This window comes from Chiloscyllium plagiosum, unplaced genomic scaffold (genome assembly GCF_037043375.1).
Source record: "Chiloscyllium plagiosum isolate Xiang-an unplaced genomic scaffold, Cpla_swu_hap1 HiC_scaffold_37, whole genome shotgun sequence".
In the NCBI taxonomy this organism is placed as follows: Eukaryota; Metazoa; Chordata; class Chondrichthyes; order Orectolobiformes; family Hemiscylliidae; genus Chiloscyllium; species Chiloscyllium plagiosum.
The window spans coordinates 34,426,223-34,448,440 of NW_028270175.1; the positions used below are offsets into that span (position 1 = coordinate 34,426,223).

General features: G+C 41.0%; 2 protein-coding genes across 4 annotated transcripts in view; both read left to right on the forward strand.

Moving 5' to 3' along the window:
- The window catches only part of mtor (mechanistic target of rapamycin kinase), a 387,814-nt gene extending 385,527 nt beyond the window's left edge, over positions 1 to 2,287 (forward strand). For all 3 annotated transcript variants that reach the window (XM_043675588.2, XM_087980582.1, XM_087980583.1), the window contains one exon: positions 1,799 to 2,287. In XM_043675588.2, coding sequence (XP_043531523.1) covers positions 1,799 to 1,814 — 16 coding nt within the window. In that variant the 3' untranslated portion in view covers positions 1,815 to 2,287. The remainder of the gene's footprint in view (positions 1 to 1,798) is intronic.
- Positions 2,288 to 12,743: 10,456 nt separating this feature from the next.
- Positions 12,744 to 22,218, forward strand: part of exosc10 (exosome component 10) — a 62,000-nt gene continuing 52,525 nt past the window's right edge. The window contains exons 1-5 of the mRNA XM_043675587.2: positions 12,744 to 12,872; positions 15,061 to 15,197; positions 16,525 to 16,648; positions 17,159 to 17,263; positions 17,460 to 17,622. Coding sequence (XP_043531522.2) covers positions 12,768 to 12,872; positions 15,061 to 15,197; positions 16,525 to 16,648; positions 17,159 to 17,263; positions 17,460 to 17,622 — 634 coding nt within the window. The 5' untranslated portion in view covers positions 12,744 to 12,767. The remainder of the gene's footprint in view (positions 12,873 to 15,060; positions 15,198 to 16,524; positions 16,649 to 17,158; positions 17,264 to 17,459; positions 17,623 to 22,218) is intronic.

Sequence of the window (22,218 nt, forward strand, 5' to 3'; positions counted from 1 at the left end):
TGGGTTTGTATGCACACAAACCACTGAAAGCAGCAGGACAACTTGAGAAAGGTGTGTCACAGCTTTAGAGAGGTTGGACAAGAGATTTTTGAGAATGGTGCCAGAGATGAGGGACTTCAGTAATTATAAAAAGCCAGAGAGGTTTGTTTGTGTCCCTTGAGAAAGTTTAGTAAAGTAAGGTGGAATTGTTCGATGGCAGAAGTATCAAAATATGGAACATTGACTGAAGGCTTAAAGGGCAAAAGAGCAATTTGAGGACAAATGATATGCAGTGAAATTTCAAATGGAATACACTGTCTGAAAGAATAGTGAAAGCAGATTCAGTAACGACTTTCTTAAAGGAAATTGGATCAGTATCTGTAAGGAAAATATTTACCAGGCTGGAGAGTGGCACTAATTGGATAACTCTATCAAACAGCTGTCACAGGAATGATGGATGGACTGAATGGTCTCCGATTGTACTGTATTTTTCTATAGTTATATATACTGCTTCTTTTTAAAAAAACTAGTAGCTGTTCATCCAAGCCGAACAATATTTGAGTTGAAATTGATATCTTCCTTTTCAACACCATTCGTTGAAATTGGATGTCACAGGACTATGAGAAAAATCCATTCAGCTGAACCTGTTTGTGCAGGGATTATGGATGGCCATGTGTATTAACCCTTCTGAACTCTTGCAGAAGAAGGCATGCTGGTTTGGTGAAAAGAGGCTTTTGCCTTGATTGTACAGACAAGGCCAGATTATTGAGATTGTGGAACCAGTATTTTGCAGGAATCCTCAAACTTTTCAATTTACATTTTATTTTCTCTGAATTATTTGTGATTGAGGTTGGAATCTCAATACAGTGAAATTGGATGAATCAAATATTTCTCCATCGCTGTCATCAGCATTAGGCATGGGTGAAAGTACAAGCCAAATGCAAAGTACAATTACCTTTTCTTATAACTTAGTAATTAGCCCTGACCCCAATTTCAGAAGACATTCCCTACTGGGATTGTCACGTCTGTGATGGGACAAGTGCACTGCAAATCAAGCCCCACCAAAAGTGTAAAGGTTTAATTATTGCAAAAATACTTTGCTTCTCTTTATCACCGCCATTTAGAACAAAAGCGTTTCACCATAATCCACGAATGTATATAAAACCAAATTTCAACCTATGGGTTAAACGTAGCCTACTTTTTCTTTCTTGTTGTCTGGCTTTGGAAACTCCAGTTCTCCTTGTGATCCAATCCTTTTATTGCTGGTTTATTCTGACTGAAGGTAGTTTAAAAGGGCTGTTTTAAATGCCTTTATGCCATTGGAGATTTAATGCTAAATGAGGATGTGTTGTCAAGATATGTTTGTATCCTCGACATGAAATATAATACTAAAGAATAGAAAAATTGATTTTAGCTTTGTATGACCCATGAAGCTCCATCTATTCATAAAGTGGTCCATGAAGATGGGCTTGGACAGTCCTGCCTCACTGCATTAGTGTGTGACAGTTTTATTTCTTACATCAAATGTACTTCTTATCCTGCCACCTGAGCCTGGTTAATTGGGAGCAGGACTGTGCATTGCAATCACTTTCTTAGGGCTGTGGTTATAAATGTGTTTTCTTCTCATACTTTACAATCAACAGATTTGTAACTTCCTCACTTAATGCTAGATTTCAATACACATTCTACAAGTAACAGGAGAGTGTATTTGACTTTTGCAAACAAATTGCTACTAGTTGTCTGAAAAGTTGCAGCATAGGGGAGAGTTGATACATTTGCTGTGCAAAAAGGTAATTATGTTTTTTTTCTAAATCCTCAGGTGTCCCTTTTGGTGAAGGAACTTTGGAATCAGCAGGACAACATCTCGTGTTGAAACTGGATTCCTGTTAAACAAGCCATATTTAATATAGTTTCCAATCCTGCCAGATGTGGCAATTAAACCATGTAGCCAAATAGTGTAATTTGGTAGCCTGTAACCTGCATCCTACAAGGCAGACCTAACCTTCGAAACGCACAGATATGACACCCTAAGCTGTGGAAGATTTCCCAGAACAAGTTGGTGCTTTTCAGGCCAGTTTGAGCTGAGTGACATGTTCTGAGGGCTGAGCTGGTCACCAAGTACTGACAGACTGAACATCACTCATGTAAATAATAAGAATGTTTCTAGTGCTAAACTAATCACATGTAGCTAAGCACACCGAATGAAGTATAGAGTTTGTAACTATCGTGGAATGCGTATGATTTCTGGCCAGTCATTGAGACAATGAACTGTTATTGTAAAATACCAATAAAGATGTTCAATCCAGGATTACCTATTTGATACCAAATACATTTTTTTACAAAAATAGTTCAAGCAGCTGGTGGTTGTTAAGTTGGAACCTCCTCTTTCATTATATTTTAAAATATTGAAATCTTGAATCATTATAAAAACATAATAACATGTATGCATTAAATTAGACAATTGGCAGGGCATTCACTGCAAAATCCTTTTAATAGTTCTACTGGTTTCCTATCATTAACAATGATAGGGTGATTTTTATCATAGCATGTATAAATATCTCACATCAACCAGGTATTGGGAACTCTGGGTTCACTTGGCCCCTCTGTAGAATTACATTGAATGTTTAGTACAGAAACAAACCATTTGGTCTAATTAGGTCTACCAGCCTAACAACCTTTCCCCCTCATCCTTTACTATCTCTGTGTTAACACATCTTTGTTATTTGCGCAAACTACTCCATGTGGTGGCAAGTTCCTTTTCCTGTCCATCCTGTGGATAAAAATCTAACAAAGCCTTCTAAGTGAGAAGCCTGGAGTGGTCACTCCCAATTCTGATTTCAGGTTGCCTTTGTCTGTGGAAGGACCTGGAATAAAACTGGAGGCTGACATGACAAGTGATTGAGACAATCTATCCTCCGAAATAGAAGTAGGCTACACAAGGAGAATAGAGTCCAGGCATCCTGAAGCATCAAACTTATTTTTTAAAACTTCCATTTAATATTGACCTCTTCCTAAAAAGGACAGAGGGTCTGGAAATGGGAATTGTGTTAGTCCAAGAAGGAGGGGGGACTCTTCACGGCCCTCCCAGAATAATGAATCACAGTTTCCAGTATGCAAGTGCATGTAGTAACTTTGGATATTGACCCCACAATCCCCTGCATGTCTGTTCCTGTCAGCAACATTCTGTCTAAGCTATATCAAGAATGTGGTGCTGGAAAAGCACAGCAGGTCAGGCAGCATCCGAGGAGCAGGAGAATCGACATTTCAGGCATAAGCACTTGAGTGGATATGATTATAGGGCTTATGCCCAAAACGTTGATTCTCCTGCTCCTCGGGTGCTACCTGAACTGCTGTGCTTTTCCAGCACCACACTCTCAACTCTGATCTCACTTTCTCCTAGTCTAAACTGAGTGGCAGTGCAGCTGCTCCAAGATGCCGTGCATGCCAATTGACCTGCTGACGCATTGACTTCTGGTTAGTCAATGCCAAATAAATTAGAGGGATTATTGTTTATGAGCATTGACAGGTGTGATTTTAGTGTTAGTATCACATGAATTGTTAATTGTCCTCCTTAAAATTGTGCATTTTGAGAGCTGAGTTTCTGTAATCTGCAATACCTTTTATTGTCACAGGATGTCACCAAATCACCCGTTTTGTAATGGATGAAAATCAAGAAAGAAACACATTATTTTGAGCAAAAGTACAACCGAACTTGAACAACTCCTCTTTGATAACTGATCACTACATATCCACTTTCTCAACTATTAAGATGTTATGCACAAAGGAATGTGCACAAGCAAGCAAACAAACAAAGTCTTACAGAAGTTTCTGGAAAAGCTCAGCAGATCTAGCACATCCGGGAAGAGAAGTCAATTCTCGGAATAGTTCTGAGGAAGGGTCACCAGACCAAAAGGTTAACTCTGGTTTCTCTTCACAGATGCTGCCAGACCTGCTAAGCTTTTCTAACAATTTGTTTTTGTTCCTGATTTACAGCATCTGCAGTTCTTGTGGTTTTTAAACAATTGGTCTTGCACATGCAACATGGCATTGACTCTTACATACCGACATGACTTAAATGTACGTGTGACTGATCTGGCACTGATGCAGAACTGTCAGTAGATGCCATCTAATGTGTTTTGGGCTTTTACCAATGATTTTTGTGTTCAGTACCAAAGACAATAATTGAAATAGTATGTTTTGCACAAAAATGTCTGATATTATCATTGCACAGAATCCAACAGAATTTATTGTATTGTGCCCATATTACAGGATTTATCAGAACCTTCCGAGGGCTTCAAAAAGTGATAGAATAAGCACTGCTGAGCTATGGTTTAGGCTATAAATAACAAAAAATATAGTTTGAGAAGTAACAGAGAAGCGGTAGTAGCTGTATACAATGTGACCAGTTAGATTAGGGAAAATGTTAAGAGGGAGGACAATTACTCCCCACCCTAATCCTCGCGGAAAGGTCATCTATCAGCTCCTCACCAACTAGAAATCCGACACTTACAGCAATAATAATACAGTAATAATAATCAGTTTCAACTGATTGAGAATTGAGCTGCCTCTCATGAATAGCCAGTAACTCTATAGTCCTAGTAGTAGCCACTGTTGGGACTGTAGGCAGACCCTGAGAAGAAAAGGTGCATTCTAAACTTGGGTAAGTCCAGACACAAGTGAGGGGGAAATGGTGGGTCAGGTTTGAAAGTGTTTTTGAGGGGTGGGAATGAAGAAAGGGACAGTACTAGTTTAGGAAGGAGGCTGCTCCCAATGAGCACAGGAATCCTTCAAAGTTGGTGCTCACCATTCCTGCCTGTGTAGTGAAAGCTACTAGTTTGGTCATTTCGGGAAGGCGATGGCCTAGTGGTATTATCGCAGAACTGTTAATTCAGAGAGCCAGATAATATTCAGGGGACATGGGTTTGAATCCTGCCACAGTTGAATTTAATCAATAACTGGAATTAAGAGTCTAACAATGACCAGGTATCCATAGCCAGGAAAACCCATCTGGTTCACTAATGTCCTTTAGGGAAGGAAACTACCACTCTTACCTGGTCTGAGATTTTAAAAAAACTGCAGATGCTAGAATCCAAAATAGACAGGCAAGAGGCTGAAAGAATACAGCAAGCCAGGAGGCACCTCCTGATGCTGCCTGGCTTGTTGTGTTCTTCCACTCTTACCTGGTATGGTCTACATGTGACTCCAGATCCACAGAAATGTGGTGGATTCTTAACTGCCCTCTGGGCAATTTAAGAATGGGCAATAAATGTTGCCTAGCCAGTGATGCCCTCATCTTGTGAATGAATTTTATAAAATAATTGCATCTGCTTTCCCCTTCAGACCAAAACATTGCTGTGGAGACAGAAAGAGACCTTTAAATGGCAGTTAGTTGTCTTCTCAGGGGCCTGAAAGATCCAAGCTTAGATAGGCTGACTGGCACCTTACCCACCTCTGTAAATTGAGGGACAAGTTGGGCACACTAATCTCACCTACAAATATATTGGTGGGAGAACCATGAAAAACTTTACCAAAAATCCTTGTTGCAAAATCAAAACACAACTCTTGCCAAGATAGTCAGATTGTGTCTTTTTTTCTATCAAACAAAGGTAAAGATTAAAAAGATAGAGGTCACCTTGTGAAATGATGTGGTAGACTAGTTTCAGGAGAGTGTTTCAGTCCAGCAAGAAGCAAAACTGGTGGCTATCATTATAAGATAAACACCAATTAATCAAATTGAAAATTCAGAAGAAACGTATTTACCTAGAGAGAGGCAAAAATGTGGAGCTTAATCCTGTGCAGTAGTTCAGGAAAATAGTGTAGCTGCAAGGAATAGAGGGTCGTGCTGATAGAATTATATAAAGATTGATGGTGGAGGCTTGAGAAGAGTATCAATAATGTCGACGGGTCCAAAAAAAAATTCTGTTTCAAGTTATCGTGTACCTGGGGTTTCATCAGGGCCTTTGAATCCCCATCTCCAAGCTTGATGATCTTCAGAAAAATTCAACTCCGTGTGCACAGGATGTTTTCTATATTGCTGTGGTTCTGTTCGCCAAGCTGGAAGTTTTTGTTGCAAACGTTTCGTCCCCTGTCTAGGTGACATCCTCAGTGCTTGGGAGCCTCCTGTGAAGCGCTTCTGTGGTGTTTCCTCTGGCATTTATAGTGGCCTGTCCCTGCCGCTTCCGGTTGTCAGTTTCAGCTGTCCGCCGTAGTGGCCGGTATATTGGGTCCAGGTCTATGTGTTTGTTGATGGAGTTTGTGGATGAGTGCCATGCTTCTAGGAATTCCCTGGCTGTTCTTTGTTTGGCTTGCCCTATAATGGTAGTGTTGTCCCAGTCAAATTCGTGCACATGCAGACGACAAGCAACATGAATTTGACTGGGACAACACTACCATTATAGGGCAAGCGAAACAAAGAACAGCCAGGGAATTCCTAGAAGCATGGCACTCATCCACAAACTCCATCAACAAACACATAGACCTGGACCCAATATACCGGCCACTACAGCGGACAGCTTAAACTGACAACCGGAAGCGGCAGGGACAGGCCACTATAAATGCCGGAGGAAACACCACAGAAGCGCTTCACAGGAGGCTCCCAAGCACTGAGGATGTCACCTAGACAGGGGACGAAACGTTTGCAACAAAAACTTCCAGCTCGGCGAACAGAACCACAGCAACGAGCACCCGAGCTACAAATCTTCTCACAAACTTTGAATGTTTTCTATATTTTTTAGGTGTGACCACATTCAAAAGCATTCAAATAAAGTTTTGAAGTTTGCTTAAAGGCACAAAGAACATGTTTTCACTTTTCACCAATGACCGTTAGTGGATTTCATCAATGTATATTAAACTGAAATTCCTGTGTGCAAAATTAATTGCTTGCTTAGTTCTACTAAATTAAGATGATCAGTTTAGCTAAATTGCTCCTTGTGTGATCAGCCAAAATGACATGAACAAATACCAGTTTTTAGGGGAGGCGATGGCCCAGTGGTGTTATAACTAGACTATTAATCCAGAGACCCCAGTTAATTCAATTAAAAAGTCTGGGATTAAAAGTCTAATGATTACCCATTAGGGTAGGAAAACTGCCTTACTCAGCCATTCTAGCCTCCACGTGACTCCAGACCCACAGCAATTTAGTTGACTCTCAACTGCCCTCAGGTCAATTAGGGATGGACCATAAATAAAGGCCTGGCCAGAAAGACCACATCCTGTGATAAATTTAAAGAAGTTAACAATACTTGTCTAAGTTGGTTTTTCCCTGCATATGAAACACTGAAATGTGATGAAATTTGCAGCTTCAAAACTGAGCAATTCTCTTAAGCAATAATCCTGATTAATCAGTAGTCAAATAATAAATAATGAAATAAACTCAACAATCACAAAGTCTCGGATATCAAATATTATCTTCCAATCTTGCGAACACTCCCTCAACAACTTATTTAATTATAATATTAAATAAGTATCAGACAAATTTAACTTCACAAACAGGAAATTTAAGAAACAAAATTAGACATCCACGTATAAAAATAAGAGCAGTGTGGGCCATTCAGCCCTTCAAGCAAGCTCAGTCATTTAATATGATCACAACTGATTATCCTGTTCCCAATTTCTCCCCCAAAACACTTTGATCCCTTTAGTCTTAAGACCTTGGAGTGCAGGTTCACAGTTCCTTGAAAGTGGAGTCGCAGGTAGATAGGATAGTGAAGATTTTTGGTATGCTTCCTTTATTGGTCAGTGCATAGAGTATAGGAGTTGGGAGGTCATGTTGCAGCTGTATAGGACATTGGTTAGGCCACATTTGGATTACTGTGTGCAATTCTGGTCTTCTTCCTATTCAAAAGTGGTGTGAAACTTGAAAAGGTTCAGAAAAGATTTATATGGATGTTGTCAAGGTTGGAGGGTTTGCGCTATGGGGAGAGGCTGAGTAGGCTGGGGCTGTTTTCCCCAGAGTGTGGAGGCTGAGGGGTGACCTTACAGAGGTTTATAAAATCACGAGGGGCATGGATAGGGTAAATAAACAAGGTCTTTTCCCTGGGGTGGGAGGATCCAGATCCACAAGGCATAGGTTTTAGAGTAAGAGGGCAAAAGTTTAAAAGGGACCTAAGGGGCAACTTTCACGCAGAGGGTGGTGCATGTATGAAATGAGCTGCAGAAGAAGTGGTGGAGGCTGGTACAATTACAGCATTTAAATGGCATTTGGATGGGTATATGAAGAGGAAGGGTTTAGAGAGATATGGGCCAAGTGCTGGCTAATGGGACTAGATTTCTTTAGGTTATCTGGTCGGCATGCTTCCATGCTGTACATCTCTATGACTCTATTTATACGTAACTCCTTGAAAACATTAAATGTTTTGGCCACAACTGTGTTCTGTGGCAAAGAATTCCCCAGACTTGACCATTTTGGGTGAAAAAAATTCTTATCTCTGTCCTAAATTGCTTATCCGTATGTTTAGGCTGGGACCCCTCATTCTGGATTCCCTAGTCACTGGGAACATCCTTATTGCATCTAGCCTGTCTGATTCTGTGAAAATTTTCCAGGTTTCTTTGAAATCCCCCCCCCCCCCCCCCATTCTTTTAAATGCCAATGAAAATAGTCTTGATTGATCCAGTAGTCTATTCATATTAGTCCTGCCATCCTATAAATCAGTCTGGTAAATCTTTGTCATACTCTCTCAATAGCCAAAACATCATTCCTCAGGTAAAAACACCAAACCTGCACATAATATTCCAGGTTAGAGTTAGGTACTCAAATCCTCTTGGTACACAAGCAAACATACTATTTGCCTTCTTTAACACCTGCTGCACCTGCATGCTTACTTTCAGCATCTGATGTGCAAGACACTCAGCTCTCATTGCACCTTGCCCTTTCCCAGTCTAATACTAGTCAGATAATTATCTGTCTTTTTCCATTTTTGTTACTCACATTTTCCACATTATTCTTCATGTGCCATATATTTGCTCACTCAACTTGCCTAAATTATACTGAATCTTCTCACAGTGCACCCTCCCACCCAGCTTAGTATTGTCTGCAAATTTGGAGAAATTATATTCTGTTTCATCATCTAAATGATATATCTTGTGAATAATTGGGGCCCAAGCATTAATCCCCGCGGTACCCCACTAATCAGTGGCTGACCTGTTTATTCCTACTCTTTGTTTCCTGCTTGCCGACCTGTTCTGCATAAAGAGTTTCTACACATACAGCACATCAAAGCATGCATACAGATACTGCATTTATTTCTGAGTGATTACATATAAGTTGTAATAATATTATTCTTTGATCTGAGCTCAACCTTAGACATTTCACCAATTGTACATTTCCTGTAGATGTCTCCACAAGTGAGTGACCGGAAAATCCATTAAAATGCAGGATGCCAGCTCAGATGCTATGCAAACCACAATACCAGCAAACATGTAAAACAAAATGCAAAGCAATTTAACATGCAGCAAGTCAAAAAAGTTTTGTAAAGGAAATGTTGATATTTCAGGGTCAGCCATTGGTGGGCAAAAATCTATATAAGAAAATGTGATTGTAGTAAATAAAGACTTGCACTCAAGTAGAGACTTCCATGGCCTCAAAAAGCAGCAAGATGTCCAATAAGATCTCAGGGTTCCGATGCATAGCTCTTTAACGTACTACGAACAGGTGCAGAAAATAGTCAAGAAGGCTAATCCAAGATGGTGGCAGAATAGGGCTCCTGAGCTGGAGCATGTCTCCTTCGACTGCTTTTCTTCTTGCTTTTTTCTTTTTATAGTTTCTTTTCTTCTCTACTTACCTTCTGGAGGGAGCTTGATCGTGGAGGCAATGGCAGCGTCTGGGAGCTGAGAGTGAGGGGTTTGGTAGTCAGCCAAGAGGCTGTTGCTGTGCCCGAGCAGAATTCTGGTGGCATCGCAGAAGCAGCTGAGTCCTGGAGCAGCACCAAAGCAGGACATTGGCAGCTTGTGGCGAAGCGGCTGGTGAGCCCAGATGGCAGGTCAGAGTGATTGAGAAATTGAGTTTACATAAGGAAAGACCAGCGTGGAGCAACTGCAGGCCCATGGCTAAAGAAAGGACTGTAAATGAAATTTTTAACTTTATTTCTTATTTACTGCTTTATACTGACAATTGCAATGTTGAACTTTTAACTAATTTCTTTATTTTTCTACTTTGTATCTAAAACTTTGTACCAGCATACCTTGTATCTGAGGTGGGCACTGTGATGGCAATATTGTAAACTTGTCACTGTATCCTTGTATCCCTGTACTTGAGTACATGTTGCAATAAAATCTCATTCTAGTGGAATGCAGCCTTCATATCTAAAGTGCTGGAGTACAGAGATGAAAACATCATACCTCAGTTATACTGCATTCCTGATGAAGGGATTATGCCCAAAACATTGAATCTCCTGCTCCTCTGATGCTGCCTGACCTGCTGTGCTTTTCCAATGCCACACGTTTTGACTCTACAGTTATACAAAACCCTAGTCAGACTCCATTTAGAATACGGTGAGCAGATCTGGGGACCACACCTTAGGAAGGATGTTTTAGTCCTGGAGAGTGTTCAGCACAGGGTTACAAGAATGATATCTGGACTTCAGGCATTAAGTTATGAGTACAGAAATTAGGTCTTGATTCTCTAGAATGTAGATGGTTAAAGGGTAATCTAATCAAGGTCTTCAGGATGTTAACAAGGAAAGACAGCATAGGCAAAGACAAAGATTTCCAATGACTGAAGATTCTAGAATTAGGGGTCATAGCCTAAAAATTTGGAGAGATGTTAAAAAACACTTTGGGATGAGTAAATCACAAATTTCATTTAATTTGGCTACTTATTAGGAAATCTCACAGATAATCAAACACTGAAACAATGACTTAAATTTTACTGCATTTTTGGTAACCAAAATAACTCTGTTATTAAGCAAATAAAACCTCACAACTCATTGGTGTTTACCTGATTAATATTGGAATTTAGCTACGATTCCAACCAACAGTGTCAGTCTCTGGAAGTGCCCAGGATTCAAACCTTCTGCACTGTTCTTCAAAGTCCTGCTGCTGAATAGTTCTGATGTTAGATTCTCATATAGATTTTCATCCTTCAGGTCCATGATGTCACATAATGATGATTCTTTCATCCAAATTATTGCAAAATCTGTAGCTTGCCTTCTTATCAGAAGTAGCTTCCCCATTCCTTGTTATGTTTAGCATTAACTTTCTGGTAAAAGAAAACTTTCCTGGAGTTAACTCATTAAATTCTTCAGCAAGGTGTTATGAAGTTTAAGGTGTGTACGGTACCTGGCTGTGAAATAGATATTTGAGTTTTGGTTGTTTTGACAACAATTTGAATTTAACTAATCAGTTTAAATTATGTTCCAGGATGCTAAAACCCTGTCAAGTTTGAATTTATTATTTTGCCAACATCAAACCAATAAGACGAACCAATGCAGATGTTTTGAAAATTGTAGAGAGAGCAACTGCCATCCAGATCCAGACAGATCCAAGAATTTGGAAACATTCTCTATCAAAGGTTCTTCTTCATACGAAACACATTCACACTAAAAAGAAAGAAGACAGCCCAGGGAATTCAGCAGCCAGAAGGATGAAATCACATACAACAGCGGCTGTGTGGTTTTAAAATTAAGTTGATGTAATTTTAATAAGTGCCTTATTGGAACAGCATATTGTTGTAGAGTTGGAGATAGGTAATAAGCAGTTAAGAGAAAGAAGGACCTTAAATTGTAGATAATTGTTGAATGTTCACTTTTAGAGTTAAAACATAAATTGACATTATTTTCTTTAAATAGTGGAATTTGGGAATTCACTGTCCCTCGTATTTTAACAGAGTACAAGATGAGTTGAGCTTTTCTGGGTGTTTGGTTTAATTAACAGAGGGATTCACCGTCATCTCGTAACAAAGGCAATCAGTTGTCCTTGTGGTGTGAGGCAGCCATTCATCAAGCAATTGATAAAACACTTTTGTTTATGTAACTTTAAGTCTTCCTCAGAGACATAGCTAATTGCTTTCAAACCTGTACAAATTTGCCCTTGACTTTAATTTATTCCAGACACCATTATTGCTGCTTCAATCCATGTATATTTTATCTTTGTTGATGCTTTCAATCCATTAACAGTTTTTAAAGTTCTGAAGTTTGATTTGATTTATTATTGTCATGTGTACTGAGATACAGTGTAAAGTATTGTTTTGCATGCTAACCAGACAAATACCTTTGTGTCGTTACCCAAGGAATAAGTATTGTTTGTGTCATTGAGAACGTTTTGCTCGTCCTATCATTAGTACTGCACATTTCACACCCTGCACGTTTCACACCTGGCAGACAGGTCTCAATTGAACCTTTTGTTCATAACCCAGCATCTCCAACAATGCAGCATTGCAGCAGCATTGCAAGAGTGACCACCAAGCAAATCTGGGCAGGGAATAGGTGAGCAAGAGTAGGAACCAGGCCAGTAGCCTAGATACTTTCCAATCAGCCTGTCTTTTACGCCCCTCTGGAGGAGGAGAGACTTGAACCTCTGCCTCCTGATTCAGAGGTAGATACACTACCACCGCAAGACCGGCGCCTTATGCCAGGGTCCCTCAGCACGTGCCTACGCGCCCAGAGTGGGACTGATCCCACGTGACGCGCCGATACCACGTGACGCGCCATCGGGCCCGCCCAGGATTGTCCTCACGTGACGCCCTCTGACCGTCTGGCTCTGCCTCTGGGGTCAGTCTCCACCCACACCCCGCAACTCTCGCGAGAATCAACCTTACCGCCCCACCCCCTCGCGAGGGTTCGTTAGTCTGCAAGATGGCGGCGCGGGGGAGATCGGCGGAGGATCCGGATCCGGGAGAGAGGCCTCTCAGCGGTGACGGCCCCATCCCGGGTTTCAGTGACGCGGATAGCTTTGTGAAGGTTGGTAGTGGTGTGTTTGTGCGGGGGGGAGGGGAGAATGATGGCGGGGACCCCCCCCTCCCCCCCTCCTTCATGTGTTCTTCAACACCGACGTGGACGGTGGTGGGTAGGTCCGTCAGCCGGGGGTGATGATGGTGGGGGAGGGGGCGGCTGTCATTAGGGGTTGCCCTAGCCCTAGCCCTAGCCGGACAAATGCCACAAGATTTCATGTGCCCTAGCTCCCCTGACTGTATTTACTGTGGCACCATCTGACCAACTACTGGGTTAGGGATGATCGTGGGCAATACATAAATGAAAGGTCTTCAGATCAGGCAGCAGCTCAGGATTGAGATCTGACACTGGTCCCCTCAATGTCTCTCCCATCGTCACCCATTCAAACCCTTTGAACTGACTGCAATCCGTGCTCTCAATTCCAATCCTGACTTTGTGATCAAGCCTGTGGTGCTGCTTTTGTGTGGTGTACTGGCCTCTACGTTGCAGAGGCTGAGTGCCAGCTCTAGGATGCCTCTTTTCTCCCCCTGGACCGTGACCCCACCATCGAACATTGAGTTGTTGGATCTACAATGGTCACTAACCTTATTTCATCTGGTGATTTCCATCACTGCCACCAACTGTATCTAAACTCATAGTCACACCCCTGCACAGCCCATTTCCACCTCGTTCACAAAATCCACAAACAGGATTACCTGGGAAGACTCATTGCTTTTGCCTGCTCCTACCTCACAGAACTCATCTCTTTCTAGCTCAACTTGTTTTTTTTCCCCTCATCCAATACCTTCCTACTTACATCCACAATTCCTTTGACACTTTTCGTTAATTTCAAAATTTCTAATTCATGGGCTCCAGGCGCTTCTTCCTCCAATATATGCACAATCCCGTTACTCATCCATGCCCAATCAGGATGGTCTCGGGCCTGCAATGTCGTCTTGGAAAAAAAAGCTTGAACTGTTCTCATCCTCCACCACCACCCTTCTCCACTTGGCCAAGCTCATCCTCACTTTAAATAGCTTCTCACTTTCTTCAGGACACCAGTCTGGTCATGAGTACCCACGTGGGGCCCAGTTATGCCTGTCTCTGTGGGTAATGTGGAACATTCCTTTTTCCAGTTCTACTACTTCCTTCTCTCATCTGGAATTGGAAACGTTTATCAACTTTGCTTCCAATTTCAACTCCGCTCACACCTTCACCTGGTACATCTCTGAATCTTCCCTTTCTGGGAATAGGCTGGCCACCAGTATACACTACAAACTCACTGACTCCCACAGTTACTATCACTATATGACCTCTCACCCTGCTTTCTGTAAAGACTATTCCATTCTTTCAGTTCCTCCGTCTCTATTACATTTGTTCTGATGATGTCAACTTTGACAAGGGGGCATTCAAAATATCCAACTTCTTCCTCAGCTGTGGCTCTCAGGGACCCCATTGCTCGTACTTTGGCCCTCAATCCCTCTCCATTTCCAGCACTTTGGCCTTCATCCCCTCTGTTCTCTCTCACAACAGTGATAGGATCCCCTTTGTCCTCATCTACCATCCCACTAGCATCCAAAGGACCATCAGCCGCCATTTCCACCATTCCCTTCATCTAGCCTAAAAGGCCAACCTGTAATTTTAAATCAGTGTGACTTAATTCTCAACCCACCTACAAGAAGTAACCTATTCTCATTAGGCTACCCCTTCTTCAAGGTAACTGTTTAGTAACTCTTCCCACTTCCAACACATTTAGATTTTTGATTGAATTCCCCACAGTATGGGAACAGGCCCTTCAGCCCAACAAGTTCACATGATCCTCCAAAGAGCAACACACCCAGACCTATTCCCCTACATTTACCTCTGACTAATGCACCTAACACTACGAGCAATTTAGCATGGCCAATTCACCTAACCTGCACATCTTTGGATTGTGGGAGAAAGCTACAGCACCCAGGAAAAACCCATGCAGACTGGGGAGTACGTGCAAACTCCACGAGGCAGGAATCGATCCCCGGTTCCTGGTGCTGTGAGCCAGCGGTGCTGTGAGCCAGCAGTGCTAACCACTGAGCCACCATGCTGCACTTACATCATTCCTTAAATAAAAAGACCAAAACTGCACATTTGATCTTGTTTTATTTTGGGCTACCAGATTGCTTTGTGATTTAGGGACATAACATCTAATCAGTCAGTGTATTTTTCTCTCCCCTTTGTGCAGCATGTTTTGGGGACAGTGGTTTCAACTACCAAAGCCTCCAATGGGCTTCCTCAACCAGGTGATGAGTTTGACTTTTACCGGAGTTTCCCTGGATTTCAATCTTTCTGTGACACCCAAGCTGATCGTCTCCTGAGCTGGTGAGAAATCATAACAGATGCACTTTTTAATCAAGAGAACGTGCAAAAATGTGTACTTTAACTTCTAGCTATCAGAGCAGATAATAACATCACTTAGTGATACCGATATGGAATATTCTAGATTTAATTCCCAGTTTGTGTCACATTTACTGAGACAAGGCAAGATAGCAATTTGGGTGCTCCAATTATTTTTCCTAAAGTTGGAAAGGAATGAAATCAATTGAATACTGCTAACAGCGGTTCACAGTTGCCCTGTGAACGGGTCGGATCTGGAAAGATCAGATAATGGAGCTGGACCATTTCATCACCCAGAAATGTATGAATCTTTGGAGTTCTGTACTCCACAGAGCTTTGGGACTCTTGGTCATTGAGTATTTTCAAAGCTGAGATGGATACATGTTGAGAGATTTGTGGATCAGGTAAGAAGGAGAACTTGAAGTCAATGATCAGCGTTAATCTTAATAATTGGCAGAGTAGGCTTCAGGAGCCATATGTCATACTGCTGCTTCCAATTCTGATATTCTTACGACAATGGGAATTGGGTTTTCCTTTGAACCTGCACTTTAGTTGTCTGCTAATGATCAATTTCTGGATTTACAAGAAAAATACTGGATTATTGCTGGGGGTAATGAGAGAAAAGGTATGGCAGGAATTTTTGTGCTGCTTTGAGTTTGCTGCTCTTGAAGGTTGGATGCCCTTGTTAAACGGGAAGATGTAGTCACTATCCAGAATAGATAAGCTACTTCAAAAAGTACTATAATCTACTTCTGAATTGAAGTGAGGTGAGCCTTCATGATAGATACCTCATCTATTACATGGCTGAAAAAGATCTGTATTAAAAGCATCTCAGCAGCAATGTATATATTTGATTCTCCTTCCATCATGTTATTTCCTCGCTAGTGTTTAACAATAAAATTTTATTATATTCAGATATCATTAAGATCTTTCCTTTTGTACTTAAGCTAATTTTTGTGTTCAGACTCATTGGTTAATTGTGAATTGTCACTCAGACGTTGGTAAAATATGGTGGTGTGAATGTAAAATGGTTGTATTACATCAATCTGAACTAGAATAGTTACTGATCTTATCCTTCAATCTCACTTTCAGACAGCAGAACTATAATATTAAAGAAATATCTGGTAATGTCTGTGATTGATGTAATTTTAGGTGATAAAATTAACATCACACGAGTAATGAAACAGTGTTTTTCCAATAGGGTTTTGGTATCAGTGCTGTTAATAAGTCTTGTTATCACTCTGCTCTGGATGAACTTGTTATACTGACTTACTACGAAAGATTATTAATTTTCAAAAATTTAATTTTGCAGCATGAGTCAGCTTATGCAGTATCATGGCTGTCGAAGCCACATCAGAGTCCGTAACAAAGTGACAGAACTGGAGGACAAATTTGACTTGTTGGTGGATGCAAATGATGTTATTCTTGAACAAGTTGTATGTATGACACAGCTGTTATTGTATCTTATGTTTATATTAATGTTTTTGCAGATATGGACCCATGAACTGAGAAAATGTGTAGCAGAATTATCCAGAAAAATGTAGCTGGAATATGTGAATGTTGCAGTTTTTCCAAGTCTGATTGGATACAGTGGACTGATAGTGTATGAGTTGCAGTAAATAATAAACAATATTTCTGAGTTGCTCATTAACATTTTCACTTTGAAATTGTACCCAAACCATTTTTATTATACTGTGATTTATTTGTTTTTTTTTTAATGAATTAATCAAAGTATTTTCCTGAGTCCAGTCTATACTCTATACAGGAAGGAGGGAGAGATGAGAGTAAGCAAGACCTAGAACTCAAAATTCATTTGTTACAGATTTATTCTGACAACTAAAATGTTGGATTTTTTTTTAATGAACGACATATCCCTGAGAATTTTAATCTGTCTAAACTTCCATGTCGTGAACTTTCCTGACCTCTTGTTGGATTTATCATTTTAGGGTATTTTACTGGATGAAGCTTCAGGTGTGAACAAGAATCAGCAGCCAGTTCTCCCAGCAGGACTTCAACCTCCAAAGACCATCATCTCCAGCTGGAACCGCAAGGTAAGTTCGGATTGATTTCTGTTGCACATGGGTCAAATAAAGTACAGGCACTAAGTATGCAAATACTGGACTTGAATTGGCACAATCGCGGGTCTACTTGCAATCATCTCTCAATGAATAAAGCATTGGATTATGTAAAAGTGCACATCACTAGTGAAAAGCAGCTCCTAATATTTTCAATCCGTTCCCTTTGCAGAATACTGATTTGAAGAAATCAAAGTCTGAAACGTTCCGTCTGTTTCATGCAAAAAACATTCCACGACCTCAGGTGAAGTTCAAAGAGAAGGTCGACAATTCCAACACTCCTTTTGTGCCAAAGCTCTTCATCAAACCCAATGCCTTGAAGCCACTCCCTGCAGGTATAACCCAGTAAGCTTACTAACCTGATGCTGATGTAAATAAGGTCTGACTCGGGTTGTTTGACAAGCATTTCTCGGCTGCAGTTTTTTTAAAAGTAAATTTGTAGATCAAAGTTTATCTTGTGTGGTTAAATTAGTGCTTACAACTTGGGATAACAGCTGGTTAAAATTGCAATTCTCGAAATCATTGAAATCAAAATTCAGATCACAGTTGTTAGCAAAATATATATAGTTTATTATTTCTGAGTAAATAACTTATGGTATTTTGTTGAAAAATTTAATCCTCAGCTTTGTACTTATCTGACATTTGTGCTCAAATATCTGTCTATCCCAGCCTTCAATGTATCCAACAATGCATAATCTGTAACTCTGAGGTAGAGTAACAAAGATTCAGAACTTTCGGATTAGTTCTTCCTTGTCTCAGTCTGAAATTATTTGTCAGATGACTGATTCTTCACCTGCCTTTGGCTTAGGTTCCTGACCAGGTGGAAACAATCTTAATGCCTCCACTATCGCGCCCCTTCAGGACCTTCTATGTTTCAATTACATCAACCCTTATTCTCTGGGAGTTTAGAAGAACATAATGCCAACTTATTCAGCCTGTCATAATAAGGCAACTTTCACCTAAGAAACAACCTATAAAACTTTCACTGTACTGTCTAAAATGCAAATATACGGTCTGTTCTGCTATAGTGCAGTAGTTCCATTCTCATGCAATCCTGTGCTTCAAGAAAATCGTGTAATAGCAGCACCATTTAAACTAATGGGGCTGGAACCGCATTGTAACTAATATACACTTTAAATATTTGCGCTCTCGAAACCATGTCCCCAATTCGTCAATCGCGTGACAGCACATTTACATTAACGAAATACGTATTATAGGAGAACTACCTGTATTCTTCCTTAAATATGAAGAAAACAACTACTCACAGTATTCTAGATGTTGTCGTCAAAGCCCTGTACAATTGTAGCAAGATTGTAGTCCAGCTGTTTTGCAGTAAAGGCCAACCTACCATTTGCCCTACTTGCGGTATTTGCACATTTATTTTATGTCATTTTATGACCACACTCAAATGTCTTGAACATCCACCTTTACAAGCGTCAACCTTTCAGAAAATATTCTGGTCTTCAGTGCTTGACTAAAAAAAATAATTTCCAACTTTCCCACATTATACTCCATCTTCCATTTTGTTGCCCACTCCCTTGACCTGTCTATTTCACTTTGTAACCTCTGAGTATTCCTGACAGTTTCTTTCCAAATAGCTTTGTATAATTAGTGGGTGAAGATTGGGGCTGACGTAATGCTGAACTTGTGTTTCCCCTTTGCTGAGGCATACTCTAAGCTGAACTTGGACTTAACAGAAAATGGGGAATTTGGGTAAGATTAGTTACCTCCTCTCATGTCTTCCCCTCATGTCTTCTCTAAATCTCTGTCCTCTCAGCTTAAAAATTTTCTGGTCCCAATTTCTAAATTGGGGCAAGGCAAATTTTGATGGAATTCAAACAAGAGCTTACAGGGGTTGATTGGAGTACAGAACAACCTTGATTATCCGAACATCAATTATCTGAATTTCGGATTATCAGAACAGGATCTCAACGTCCTGTAAAAGTGCTATCCATTATCTGTACAATCCATTATCCGAACTCTCAATTATCTGCCTGTCTAGTTCGGAGATTGTTCTGTAGTTTGTTTGCAGGCAAAGGGACTTCTGGCAAGTGGAAGGGCTTTAAAATTGAGATGACACGCACGCAGATGGCAAGCAACATGAGTTCGACTGGGATAACACTATTATTATAGGACAAGCCAAACAAAGTACAGCCAGGGAATTCCTAGAGGCATGGCACTCATCCACAGATTCTATCAACAAACATATCGACCTGGACGCAATATACCGGCCACTGCAGCGGACAGCTGGAACTGACAACCGGAAGCGGCAAAAACAAACCACTATAAATGCCAGGGGAAACATCACAGAAGCGCTTCACAGGAGGCTCCCAAGCACTGAGGATGTCACCTAGACAGGGGACGAAACGTCTGCAACACAAATTCCCAGCTCGGCGAACAGAACCACAACAAAGTGAGATAGCTAGAGTTTAAGATCTGTGTGTACCTGTGAGGGTGAATGGCAAAGTTGGCAGGAATAGGGAGCCCTGGATGACGAGACATATTGAGGCTCTGACCAGAAAGGAGGAGGAGGTGTGGCTCAGGAACAGGCAGCTGGGATCAAAGGAATCGCTGGAGTTTACAGGGAATACAGGAGTTTACTGAAGAAGGAAATCAGGAAGGCAAAAGGGGAGCATGAGATAACCTTGGCTGAGAAGATTAGGGTGAATCCAAAGAGGTACTTTTAAGTATATTAAAGAAAAAAGACTAACTGGAGAGAGAATAGGGCCTCTCAAAGACCAAAGTGGACATGTATGTGTGGAACCACGGGAGATGGGAGAAGTTCTCCTCTGTGTTTACCATGGAGACAGCCATGAAGACTTGAGAACTTGGGGAAGTTAGTGGTGATATCATGGGGACAGTCCATATCACATTAGTGGACCTGTTTGATGTATTAGAATGTATGAAGGTGGATAAATCCCCTGGCTGATATTTTTATATCATCGTTAGCCACGGGTGAGGTCCCAGAAGCCGAGAGGTTGGAAAAAGTTGTCCCGTTATTCAAGAAGGGCTGAGAAAAGCCTGGGAACAAAGACCAGTAAGCTTAGCATCTGTGGTGGGTAAGTTACTTGAGAAGATTCTGAGAGATAAGATATATATGGATTTGGAAAGACAGTGTTTGATCAGGAGTAGTCAGCATGGGAGTGAGTGAGTGGGAGATCACTCTTCACACATTTGATGAAGTCACCAGGAAGGTTGACGAGGGCAGCACGCTAGACATAGTCCGTATGATTTCAGTAAGGCATTTGCTAAGGTTCCAAGTAGTAGGCTGCTCTGGAAGGTTGGATCGCATGGAATCTGGGACAACTGGCAAATTGGATACAAAATTGGCTTGATGGAAGGAAGCAGAGAGTAATAGTGGAAGGATGCTTGTCAGACTGGAGGCCTGTGACTAGTGGAGTGCCTCAGGGGTCGGTGCTGGCCCATTACTGTTCTCTATATTAATGCTTTTGGAAGAGAATGTACAAGGCACGATTAGCAAGTTTGCAGATGACACTAAAATAGGTGGTATCGTGGACAGTGAGGAAGGTTATCATAAATTGCTGCAGGACCTTGATCAACTGGGGAAAGTGGGCTGAGAAATGGCAAATGGAGTTTACTATAGATAAGTTTTTAAGGTCATGCATTTTGCAAAGATAAATCAAGGTAGGAGTTTCATGGTGAGTGGTAGGCCTTAAAGAGTGAAGTGGAACAGAGGACCTTGGAGTTCAGGTTAACAGTTCTCTGAAAGTGGAGTCACAGGTAGACAGGGCAGTGAAGAAGGCTTTTGGCACACTGGCCTTCACCAGTCAGGGCATTTAGTATAGAAGTTGGGAAGTTATGTTGCAGTACAGGACATTGATGAGACCACACTTGGGGAATATTATGTTCAGTTTTGGTCACCTTGTTATCGAAAGGATGTTATTAAACTGGAAAGAGTGCAGAACAAATTTATAAGGATGTTGCCTGGATTCAATGAGTTATAGGGAGAGGTTGGACAAGCTGGGACTTTTTTCTTCATAGTGTAGGAAACTGAGGGGGAACATTATAGAGGTGTATAAGATCATAAACATGGATAGAATGAATGCACTCAGTCTTTTTCCTAGGGTTGGGGAATCAAGAACTAGAGGGCCTCAGTTTAAGGTTAGAGGGGAAAGAGTAAAGGGAAACCCTAAGGGCAACATTTTTACACAGAGGGTGGAATATATTTGGAATGAGCTGCCAGCGGAAGTGGTTGAGGCGGGTACATTAACAACATTTAAAAGGCATTTGGACAAATACATGGATATCGGCCAATTACAGGGAAATGGGGTTAGTGTGGATGGACATTTTGGTTGGCAAGGATCAGTTTGGGCTAAAAGGCCTGTCGCTGTGCTGTGAGACTCTATGACTCTAGTTTTGAAAACCTCCTTCCTTAGAGAAAAGGTACCTATTATAGACCCTGTCCATGCGCCTCATGATTTTATAAATCTCCCTAAGGAGCTCAACCTCCTATGCTCCAGTGAAGAAAAAATCCTGTCCAGCCTTTCTTTATAGCTCAAACCTTCCATACTTGGCAACATCCTGTTAAATCATTTTTCTCCCACTTTTCAACCTTCTTCAGCTTAATAATATCCTTTCTATAACGGAGTGACCAGAACTGGACACAGTTCTCCAGAAGAGGCCTCACCAACATCCTGTATGACCTCAACATGTCTTCCCAACTCAAAACTTTGCACTTTGAGAATTATATGCTATTTAAGTAAGGGGACAAAAACTGTGTACAACTCCAATTGAGGTCTCTCTAAAGTATGTAACTACAGCAAGATATCTCTTTATTCCTGTGTTCAAATCTCTTAGCAATGAATGCTCACATGCCATTTGCTTTCCTAATTGCTTGCTGCATCTACATATTAACTTTTAAATTACTCATAAACAAGGACACACAGGTCTGTTTGCATATCCACACTTCC